The 12,296-nt window shown below is 39.4% G+C and overlaps 1 protein-coding gene across 4 annotated transcripts in view; it reads right to left on the reverse strand.

The window, feature by feature from the left end:
* Window positions 1–12,296, reverse strand: part of PCSK2 (proprotein convertase subtilisin/kexin type 2) — a 101,079-nt gene that overhangs the window by 51,413 nt on the left and 37,370 nt on the right. For all 4 annotated transcript variants that reach the window (XM_080587124.1, XM_080587122.1, XM_080587125.1 and 1 more), the window contains exons 3-4: window positions 2,142–2,255; window positions 360–468 (exon numbers count right to left, since the gene is read on the reverse strand). In XM_080587124.1, coding sequence (XP_080443250.1) covers window positions 360–468; window positions 2,142–2,255 — 223 coding nt within the window. The remainder of the gene's footprint in view (window positions 1–359; window positions 469–2,141; window positions 2,256–12,296) is intronic.

Consider the following 12,296-nt stretch of genomic DNA (forward strand, 5'->3'; position numbering starts at 1 on the left):
GCTGTCAAGTATGACTTTGAGAATAATGTAACCCAGAAAATGTTTTCTTAAGTACTTTTTGCAGGGCAATTATGTCCTCCAGTCAGTGCCTACAGAAGTCAAGGGGAGTCTTTCCTTTGGCTTAATGATTGTTATAGTGTGCCCTGGAAGACCTCTGTTTGATAACAGCAAACTGCTTTTAGTGCTTTGGATATCCATGCCTCTGTATCCCTATTGAAGACTTTGTAACATATTTTCCCTGAAGGTTGGAAGTCTCAGCACTATAAGCAATCCATTATTACTTTTTAATCTTTTTTTGACTTTGATTGCATGGGAAAAGCTACTTTAAAATATTAAATTAGCATGCAGTCTTCACTTACCGTCATCCATAATTCCTATGGTAACTCCTTTCCCTGTGTATCCGAGCTCCCATGCTTCAGCTACATTAAGGTCAAGTCCAGGAGTCCCATCTGCTTGACCAGTGTTAATCTAATACATCAGTGAAAAAGAAGAATATTTTTTTTACTTGATATACACACTACGACAGCCATTGATTTTTTCATTATACCTTTGCATGTATCTTTGGTATGCAAAATATGTCCAGTTTGCTTTGGGGTACACAGCTATATGTAATCATATCTACTGCAATAAAGCAGGGATTTAAAAAAAAAAAAAAGGTGGTAATAGTAAATTCACTTCTTTGTGGCTTATAAGATTTGGTTAAACCCTGAATCTGTTCAACCCAAAGGAGGATTTTTCTACTCAAGTATGTCAGGGCAGTGGGTCAAGCTAGCAAAAGTTACTACAGTAGTTTTACAGAGGACTTTTTAATGAGCAGGTAATGCTTTTTTTCTTGAAAGCGGGGAGCTACTGAAAGTCATGACCAGTGGGTTTAGTGTCAGAAATGACTTCTTTGGTAAACTAATTAGGCCTGCTTTGAGCAGGAAGGTTCAGCAGATGAACTTCAAGGGTCCTGTCCAATATTGTACGTGAATATGATTGTACGTCGGGGGAAAGGGCAATCCCCTCTGTCTTCAGGCACTAGTCATGTTTACCAGTCTCATTCACAAATTTCTCAAGTTCCATGGTAAACCTAATATGGATGCTGCTCTTCCAAACGCAAAACTTCAACTTTGTGTCAGACACATTGTATCAAAGTGCATTTTAGTGCACTTTATAACCTAAAACCTACATGCATAGCTTGATAAAAAATATGGTTATTTTTATCACCGCAACATTTTGATTGACTGAAGTACCACAAAGAAGTGAATTAATTCACACTTTAGTTTATTATTCAGTCAAGGATGAAGTCCCATCCATGCTAACAATGCCTTCATTCATCTGGCACCTCTCATCTTAGAAAAAATTAACAGACATATTTGATGGATTCATAAAACATAGGACATGCATTAAAAGGAAAGAGAACAAGAAACACTTTTCATTAGCAAAAAGAGACATCTTAAGTGAACAAGATGGTATTACATTTACAAAGTATTTTACCGTAAATAGGTTGCAATGTCAAAACACCAAAGTTACTTTATCACATTTTTAAGAGCAAAATATCTTTCTTAGCTAATTTTATGTAAAAAAATATTTTTTAAGTCTAAAAACTTCTCCTTGTAAAATGGGACACATTAAAAATGCAACAACTTAGTAAAACATTAATTTATTTTGACATTGGCCTAAAGCCCAAATTCATCACTTTTCAGATGCTCTGCTTTTGACAGAAGAAAATCAATTAAACAGTATTCAAATTTCTACAAGAAAAGTAAAACCTCAACTTTTTCTAGTTAGTACACTAAAACTTTTTGTTATAATTCTGTAACAATGCTTTACCTGGCAACAGCTCAAAGACATGATTCATATGCAGTTTTAGGGGTCACATCAGCACACCAGGAATGCCCACAGGACACCAATACAGTCCTCTTTCAAGCCTTCTAAGGATCTTTCCATTGACTGAAATGAAATTTAGCTCTTGAAGTTTGCTGGGTCTTCCCAGCATAAAAAAGGTACAGTTAAAAACAACAGGCCAGTGTCTTGGATCCATTCCCAAGTTCTTGTGAGAGAATTGGAAAGAACACTTGCAAGACATTGCAATGGCATGGAAAAAGTTGAACGCCAATTATTTAGTTAGGATTACTGTGATTTTCTTTCAAACTTACCAGATACCATTGCTTTGTAAATAAAGGATCATTCATGTTGATGTCAATGTCATTGATATCTCTATATCCTCTCTTTCTTCTGCTGAAGCCTTCTTGTTGCACGGCTTTCTTTACCTGGAAGGGTTAATTTTTACAACGTTAGCTCAATGTTCTTAACTACAAAGATTTTTTTAGCATTGTTTTCAGGAGAGAGAAGGCTTATGAAATCACATTATTTGTGTGTGTGTTATTTGTTCAAACCTGTGGCTGATTTCAGTTGAAATTTGCAAAGAGGCAGAGAGCTCAAGCGCTAATACAATTCTTGGGAAGAAGATGGCTATGTAGAGGAGAGACACCCAGAAGTGTCCTACCTGGAGGAAAGCTAAAGATTGATCGCATTTTAGATACCCGAGAATCTGCACAAGAAATAGTCCCTATTCAGACATCATTAGTGTCATGGATCTTCTTGCCATGCTTTACTTTCTCAGAGCCATCAGAATCAAAACCACTGCCATTATTTGATGACAAAATTATTTAACTAATTCCCGACATGACTGTTCCAAGCTGCAGGCAATTGATAAAATGAGGATGCATGTCTGGGCCATGATGTCTTTTACTTTTTCAGATTTTAATCCACATATTTTCAGAGTATGACTTTTTTAGAATATACCTCTTTTGCCTTTCCTGCAAAAGAGATTTGTTGGGAGAAAAGTACCTGGGGCTGTGTGTTCCCATTGTACTTCTGAGGTTCTCAAAAACACATCTTACCGAGCCATTCACTTTCAGGGATTATCTTTGCAATAAATAAGTGATAAATAAATACATTGGCAAGAAAAACTAAATGAGAAAATGCCACTAAGTGGACAAGACTGGTCAAAGTGTAAGACATGAGAATACTGGTTATGAAACACAAGCAGACACAGTTTTTTAGAGATATTTTTTATGAACTGCAAATTCACGTGTAAACATAACTAAGCACTATAGAAAACAAGAAAACTTACACAAATACCTTTGGAGGCAGAAACTACAAATGTCAGACCATAATCATCTTATTTGTACCCACGTAAAAGGACTCTCCAAAAGGACACCACTAATCGGTTGTAATTGTTCCAATATCTGTTAACACACCTTGCAGACATGCTCTCAAGTCTGGCATACTCTGCTTGGCCTAACACCTAGAACCAAGACAGCATGATAATCCCAGCATCTTGTTAAAAAATCATCAGCAGCATCATAAAAAAATCCATCCCTCTTGATCAAACAGAAAAACTGAAAATCATTAATTGGGAACACCTTGAGAAGCAGAAAGAAGGCAGCAAACAAAAATTAACATTTCCTTAGGCATTTAGTTTAAAAAAAATGAAAAAAGCAACAACAACAACAAAAAAAACACAGTTATTAAAGAAATCTCCTAACTTATGAAGCCATTTCTACATGTGTGGCTTTGGCATTTCTGATTAAGAAGATGTATACAGGAGTTACCCTGCTGTGTCACAGTAACTCACGTAGTGTCAAAATCAGCAGAGGAGAAATTCATCCAAAGGCTAAATCAGCCCTTAGATCAGTTGATTCATTCTTAGAGGTGTCCTTCTATCTCCGTTAATTAAAGCGGGAGCCTCAAAAGACAGCGCTCAGTGAGGTGCCTAAGGCTGAGATGAAACTGGGATCTAACTGATTGGAGCTAAAAGCTGTTTTCCTCGCAGCTACATTGCTTCATTATAACCCTGAAAGCCTAATACCAATGCACAGGGAGCAGGCTGAGGCACCGTGTACCTGACCCACTCTGACAGAGGCTACTGGAAATCACTGATCTGCCCTAAAAGGCTGTATCAATGTTTCTAAAAGTCTACTTGTGTGAATTCCAACTCCTTAGCTAAAGGTACAAAATGATAAAATACTAAATTGATAGCTTTCATTTCTATGTGTTTCCATTACTTGTTCACATTCACTAAAAGCAGAGAAGACTGAAAAGAAAAACTAAAACAAAATAAGCTGAAAAGAGGACAGTGATTAAGCAGGAACCACATGAGGTGTACTTAGTGGTGCCAGGTATCTGTATAAAGAAAGGTATAAGCACACTGTTTGATACCTCTAAGATAAGGCTCAGTGATGCCATGGAGACAACAGAGCAATCACCTGTCATTATGCCTTCCTCCGTTACCACCCCTGCCTCTGTGCTTGCAATTGCAAACCCCGAGCTGTCACCACATCAAATAATTACGAACAGAAGCCAACCCTCACTTAGAGGGATGCCAGAGAAAAAGATTTCATGCGTTCGTGCTCCCACGCAAGCTTGCTGGCTCTGCAGGACCTGCTGCATTAAGGCACTGAATTAGGATGTAGCACAAAAGGAATTCTTCTAATTAAAAAGCAAGGCTTTGGAGCCATGGCTTTTCTTTAAGACAAGCTGGAGGAAGTGGGGAGCAATTTGCAGAAATAGCACAGGCTGGTTTCACTCTTCAGGATCATCTCATTTGTCAGATTTGTTACATCGTTACAATAAAATATGATTTGTTTCTTGTATTATATTACATTACATTATATTATAATTCTCTGAGACAAGGAAATATATATGAAAAGGAGGTATAACCTTCTCTGAACTAAAACCCCTCTACAGACTGTTTTCTGAATATTTTACATGGAGCTACGGTGTACAGGATATTACCATCTAAGGAGTAACAGTCTCAGAAAGCCTGAGGCCTCTTACACTACAGAAAGGTTTTTCCACCTAAGTTCAGTAAAGGTGGTAACTCACACAATTGCATCCAGGAAAGATCAGGCTTTCCTGTCACGAAATGGGTTGAAAGCCTTGGGTAAAGTCCTGGTACCTTCCCATTCTTCAGAGCTACAGACTGCCTCATCAGTTGCCTTGTGTAAGGATCTTACCCTGCATGAGAAGCAAGAACTTGCCTGATGAAAATGTGGTCCCAAGATCTGGTAACATCCATATATTCCAGAAAAAATCCCCAATCAAGCAAAGTTATCCTGGCAAAAGATGACACAATTCCAGTGATTTCAGTGGAGAACTGCCCGTTTAGCAGATAGCTGATTTGAGTGAATCCTAGTCCTCTTGCCAACAGGGTATCTCGATTAGAAAAATAGCGTTTTTCCTCAGCTGAAAACTTGTGCTTTCATCCCTAGCCTAGGGAGACTAGGTCTAGAGAGGGACCACATCTGATTTTGCTTCTCTCTTAAAGGTTTCTTCCTAAAGAAGAGCAGTCCTTCCTGTGTTATCAGAAACATAAATGCATTAAATATCATGATGCAGGTCGTATGTTTTAACAATACATAAAAGAGAGAGCTTAGGATCACATCTTTGCATGTGGAATGGTGGAAAACCATTGAAGAACATTCTGATAACAGCCAAAATCCCGTGTACTTCTGTCATGATCAGACCTGGAATCCAGCCCTCAGTTGGATCCACAATGCACCCCCGTGTCATCTTTCAAATACTTATTTCTCTAACTGAAACAGGAAAATCAGTGTTTGTAAGATGGACTTTTGATAATAGCATCTCTAAAGGATTTGAGCCTGTGAAACATGATGCTTATTAGAAATTAGTGAAGGAACAAGATTTCCTTACAAAACTAGCCTGGTTTTTACTGTCTCAAATTTAGGCTTATTTGTCAGCAATAGCAGCTTGTGTTTATTTCATTCCTAATTCATTTATTCCTTCTTCATTATGATACAACCTTAAGTAGTGATCAAAATCTGAGCATATATTTTATTGGCACGTGACTAAATCATGCAAAAGTTACTAGATGTGTCATTATCAGAACGAAGGCCATTGATCAAAGAAGGTAGTCCATGGATGATACGACACTTACAAGGAAGAAAGGTTCAAGTATTGATTTTTAATATACTTGTACTTATGCATGGTGCATAAAGTCACTTGGATGATAATAAACCAGCAGGATACTGATGCAGAACAAATTAACAAAATAATCAATTGACTGCAATACTGCACCGGGAGGGCCAGAAACCACAGCACTCTAACTGTGCTCCATGCTCCTGTGAATGCCAAGACAATCAGCTCCTCATTTTGAAGGAACAGGGTTAATTGTATTGGTGAGCTCCTGCAGTTAAATGACTCTGTTATACTGAGCATAAATGACAGATTTACTAAATTATACCAGTGGGTATAAAAAAAAAGTGGAACAGTGCACTCAGCCCCCAACCTCAAGAATCAAGAACTTCGGAACAGGAGAATTCAGGGCAAATGCCAGAGGAAAAAGACAGTCCCAGTGATGACATGCAGTAGGCACGGCTTGCATGGCTGTTTTAAAAAAACATAGCAGTGAGATGATCAAAGATGACCAGAGGATATGGTGGATCTTTTTTCTTTAAAGGCTCAGGGTCAACACAGGTGTGCTCCTGAAGATGAAGGATGAAGCTGAAAACCAACTGCCTGTATTTTTAAAGAAGTTAGGCTTAGGCCCTATCAATTGTGCAGAGGAGCAGTCTTCCATGAATGAAGGTGGCTCAGAACAGCGTGTCCAGATACCTTAAGGCATCATCCAACAAGCCTCCTCCAGCTAGCGGAAAGCTGTCCTGACTGTTGCTACCAAAGAAACATGGTGACAACAGAAGATGGAGGCAGAAAAATTCAAGTGAGCCTGAATGATCTAAAGACACCTAGCTGTCTTTAAAAAGGAATGAGAATGGGATATCAAGCACCTACAGCAGCTTGTCAGGGTCTTGGCCACACATGACATCCCCTCTCTCTGATTTCAAACCCCATACAGAGTTAACGTGTGCTTAATTTTCACCTCTGATTTCTAAGTAAACACAGATGAAAACATTTAATTTTACTGTCCACTCCATCCATGTAAAATAAGAGAGAGATGTCTGTTAGAGAAATATTGATCCCATTCACAGAATACATGCTCATCACCTGTACTGTCCAACAGATGCTTGCTGGTTGGTTGGAAGCTCTGAAGACGTCAAAGAGTACCCATCTCATATGCTTCCATGTTTTTCCTAAAGACTCAAACTAGTGAAGATTTGTGAGACTGACCACTACAAAATAAAAAGAATAACGCTGACCATCCTCACTAGGGAAAAAAATGTACAGACCTACTTGAACTGTACCTATAGTCAGATGAACCGAACAAAACCAAATGACTTTTAAATGCCAGTGTGGGTGTCCCTGGGAATGGATGTGGCCAAGTATCGCTCCCAGATTATGGTGCATTACCCATTCTCAGTCAGCTAGACTTTCAAGGACTTGGCTCCCTGACAAATAGAGACAAATCTCGAAAGCAGAGCGCCTGTTGCCTACTCTTACCAAATGCATTTCATTTTTAGACCTCATGGTTGATTCTCCAGTGAGCAATGGGAAGCTGAGCTCTCTGCCATACAGTCGCAGGAGCTGTTTGTGGCTGAAGACACCCCAGGGGAGGGTCCAGGGAGCGATACCAGGGCTCCCAGGCAGAGCCAGGATCTCAGCAGCTCTCAGTTTAGAAAACTGAGACTTGTTCTTCAAAGTACACATTGTCCCTGGTAACAAAAATGCCAGCAAATTATAAAGAGAAAAGTGCAGAGCACCAACACTAAAGGATTCCAGCTGCCATTTTCAGATTGATATGTATTCTTGCGCATGGCTTTCTGATCAAAAAACCTGTCAAATGCTAAAACTAGATATTTGAAAATAAATCTTCAGAAATCTTTCCCCACCTGCTGCATCCTCACAGAAACGGAAGTGTGCTCTAGCCTTCTAAAGATCTGCCTCCCGCTCGTGAAAAACAAAAAAGCAAAACAAAACAAAAAATATTTTTTTCTCCCAGTAATACCAGAAGGGACTGGTTTCCAGGTGTAGCTAGCTAATGTAGCCATTAACCGATAACGTGGGGTGGTAAGGCTGTGAGACTTCATCTGGCCATGGTGCTGCAGAAAATTGATGCTTTTTGTCTTGACATTGTTGGATTCATTCTCTTGATTTTAAACCTTCAGAGCCTGTTTTGAGGCACAGAGAGAATAAGCAGAGATGTCAGGGAGCTTGAGAGTGTCACTAATCACCCAGTATTTACTAATTAAATGAAAACCTCTCCTCTCAAGCAAGCTAATAATTTTCAAAGATTCTCACGAGTCTCTCATAGCAATGAGTACGTAGCAATGGGTCCCTGTCGGTAACCGGAGGTGTCTCTGGTGCATAAAAGAGTCTCCAAGTGCCTTCTCTACCTACAATCATTAGTCCCTGGGGAGTTTTGTGTATATGGATTCTTTCCCCTGGCTATCCTGCCCCTCCTTGGTAGGTGCAATCAGAACAGCTACACCAAAGATGTAGCAGCTGTTGAAGTACAAGGCCTTTGAAACAGAGTATTTATCAACACAACCATACCTGTGATTTCTAAACAAAAGAAACAGGAATAAAATTGGTTTTGATATCCAAGATTTCATGAAAGTTAATAATGCATTTCTTTCCATTAAAATACTGTATTATTTTTTGTTTTATACATTTAAAAACGGGTATTTTCATAATGACTAGCATAGACAGCATGAGAATTGCTCTGATTTCTAGAATAAGTCATGTTCACTATAAAATGTGTCCATCTTTCAATGTTCTTAGCCATTCTTCTTCCACCTTGCTGCCCATTTTTTATTTTGTTACTAGCTAAAACAGTGTCATCACATATCAAGGACCTGCTGCTTTTTTGGTTTATTAATCTCAGATGTTCTGCAACAGTCCAAGAGTTTTCCACTTTCTCTAACCAGCCCCATTTGACTGCTCAAATGCTTCTGAGTTTATGTAGATCATCAGCAGATACCAAAACTTCTGGACACTGAGGCTGTTTCCAGTCATCACTCTTGGGATGTCTTCTAAGTTTTTCCTGGCTCCAGCTTGTGCTTATTGAACTTTCTTCTCCACTCGTCACTGCAAAAACGTCATGCTCCCAGTAGCACAAAACAAGGGTTAAACACTACCGCTGTTAAACTCTCCAAAGAATGACCATTTCTCACTGCCTCACATAGCAAAACTTGGCATACTTGGGGCTGCTCACTAACTTCTCTGCAAATATTGCTGAAAACTATAACAACAGAGGAACATCCATTTAGGAAAGTACCACAGAAGTTCAGCATCAATCAGACAACACTAAGACATTCAAGTAAACAGCATCAACTCAAGGGGTCCACTCAGGCAATCAACCTTTCTTGATGGAAACACAATTTAAAGAACTCATGTATCAACCAAGTTCATATTAAAATAAAAAAAATAATACATAAATTCCAGAATCAACTTGCTTCTGCCTTTCTTTGTGACCTTTCATTTTCCCGATGTTAGTTCAGTGCTTGGTAAATAAGGAGCTTTCAAAAATAAAAGAAGGGAAAAAGAAATCAATATTTTTGTCCATTTAGCAGGCCTCTCACAGTTCAGTGACATTCAGGAAGCAGTGAGTAAAGAGACAAGGGATCAATGTGTAAGAGGAGGCTGCAGATCATATTCAACCTGCTCTGCTAAGCAATCAATAGTGCTCCTCCAGCTTCTACTTTGAAATGCAAGTGAATTGTTTAGACTGCAATGTAAAATGAATGCTGAGTATAGATGGTCTGCAAAGGAAAATGCCAATTTGGTAAAACTGAAATTTTCGTAGGGTCATGCCCTCTTTGACAAAGTTGTTTTTTTCTTTTTTTTTTTTTTTCTCAAAATAGAATTTATTGAGGGGAAAGAGTAAAACAGAGAAAAAGCCCTGGCTATCTTGATATCCACTGCACAGCCTCAAGAGCAAGCAAACTCTGATTCACATGGCTGCTGTCTCCTCAATCTGGCATGAGGGTCATAGCAGGAACGGTACTATTGCAGGTGTTGGCTATTCTAGGAACACTGTTCTTATTTCCATTTTTTTCAGTGCTTAAAAAAGCCAAAATGAGAGCAGGAGCATTTCTGAAATCTTAAGGTGTTTCCAAAGGAATAAAAAACTGTTTGTTATCCTACCTGGAGAAGCTGACATTACACTTCATGGTATATAATGACAGAAAAGTCAGAGTAATTTATATCTCAAGCAACGTCTCTTTGCAAGACAGCTACCTCAGTTATAAAATCAAAGATCGCTGTGAGAATGAAATTCCCCAGAGATGGGATGCAACTGCTTGCATTAGTCTCACCAGTGGGTCACGCTGCAAACCACAGGGACATTTTATCAGCAGCATGCGGGCAACTTTGCTGGCTCAGCAGTTACAGCAGGCCACGCAAATCAATCAGAACAACCACATCTCCGTGCAGGTGGAAACAACAGCATGCCTGGTGACAGGAAAAAAAAACTGGGCCCCATGCATGTAGGGCACTCTATTTACTGCACACCCTCCCTTCTTAGCTGCAAAATCAGTTGCTGCAAATAAAAGCTCTCCCTTCTCTTACATCCCTTAGCCAGTTCCTACAAATAAACGTTTTTTAAAACATCATGCTTGAAAAAACCCACCTTATTCTTTCTCCTCAACAGTAAAAATCTTTTCAGGGACTTATTTTCTTTTATAACTAAGGCCACCATCAGTCTTTCAGCTGATACAGCAACCTCAAAGTAGGTCTAAGTTGTATTTGCACTCTCTCTACGGTGTAAAAAGGTTTTAGTTTAAAAGGCCCAGTTCATCTTTAAGATTGCAGACCATTTGGCACTGAGAATGGCTTTTGGATATATTTATGCAGTACAAAGAAGAGTGATGCTCACATGATGCTGAATCTTCTAATTTAATAATTTCCTCTTTGTTGTCATTCATAACTTCGGTCTGCTTTTTAAAACCCTGGGCACCTCTCCAGCAAAGGACTTTCTTCCTGCTCCACAACAGCACACTGGTCCTACAAGGAGAGAAGTACTACACAGCCCACCTTTATATCACCTCCATTTACAGATCCTGTTAGTATGGTTGCTGCTCCCACACAAGCAATGAATATGCTGATACATCCCAAGAGAACCAAAGTGCTCATAGGCTAAAGATTCTCCTAATTCTGTTGATTTTAAGATAATTTATTTCATGAAACAAATCTCCAGTTAAGTGGGGATTGCAGGAAAACACCACTTGGAGAAAATCTGTTCAGTTTAGTCCATATGGGAAGACTCAACAGTTAAAATTATTCTCTTCACTCAAGTGTATCCTTGACCCACCCTGAGGCAGAAGAGACTTCTTGCAAATGTGTGAGTATTTGTGGTAATGCCCAAACTCATTTCCAGTCTTAAAGCATCATCTGTTGCAGCTTTACCTCAAATGTCATGCATTTTCTTTCTAAAGATGCCAATTTGCGTTACAGACGCAAAGTTTAAGTGTGCTCCATATGGACGGCCTAAAAGAGCCTTTCAATATGCCTGTGTAGGTACACATCGCTCCTTAGGGAAACCAAGTCAGCAGGGAACAAGACCTTAAAACAAGTCTACGGCACGTACTGGAAACAGCCCCCCTTATCTCCAACCTGATACCTCGATTTGCACTTAAAAGCTAGCTTCTGACCTGTGTCATAACTCAGTATTTCCACTTCATTCTCCACAGCCTCCTTCCCACTCAAATTTCATCTAACAGCTCATCACTCGCCTTGAAACATCTGCTTGGAAAAACACAATACACGTTTCTGTCACGGAATTACTGGCATGGATTATCCCCTTCCCACGTCAGCAGTAAATATGCCATATTGTCACACTTGCTGAAGAATTACATGTTGCCCTGTCCTTTATGTGAGGATCTATTTTGCTTTCCATGGGTACAGCTTTTCTAAACAGCTTCTGATTAAGGGGAAAAAAAAACAAAAAACAACACAACATTTTGGTATAGCTGCCCCCCAGGCTCAATGTCAGTACTCAGTTGTGGTAACAGTGCTGGGAGCTGTTTGGGGTTCCTCTCTCATGCAGCGGGGCTTAGAGTAAAAGTCAACTTCAGCTTCCTCTGATGTTTCTCGCCATTCCGAGCAGATGGGTCCTGTTGGATCCAGTGGCAATGAAAAATCATCATACGAAAGCATTGCCAGAATCTCAGCCGAAGAGCAGCTTCCCAGATTAAACACTGTATCATGGCATTAGGAGGGAGGGGAGGCGAGCTTATGTCAATGCCATTGTCCTATATACGGTCAAAAACCAAGCCCAAATCAATTTGACTGAAATTCATTTCAGAAAGTTTGAATTAGAAGTTGGTTAAAACTAGCTGTGATTCCTCAAACTCATGAGGTGACCATGAAGAAAAGTTGGCTCCATCCTA

The sequence above is a fragment of the Anser brachyrhynchus genome, assembly GCF_964034855.1.
Source record: "Anser brachyrhynchus genome assembly, chromosome: 3".
NCBI lineage: Eukaryota > Metazoa > Chordata > Aves > Anseriformes > Anatidae > Anser > Anser brachyrhynchus.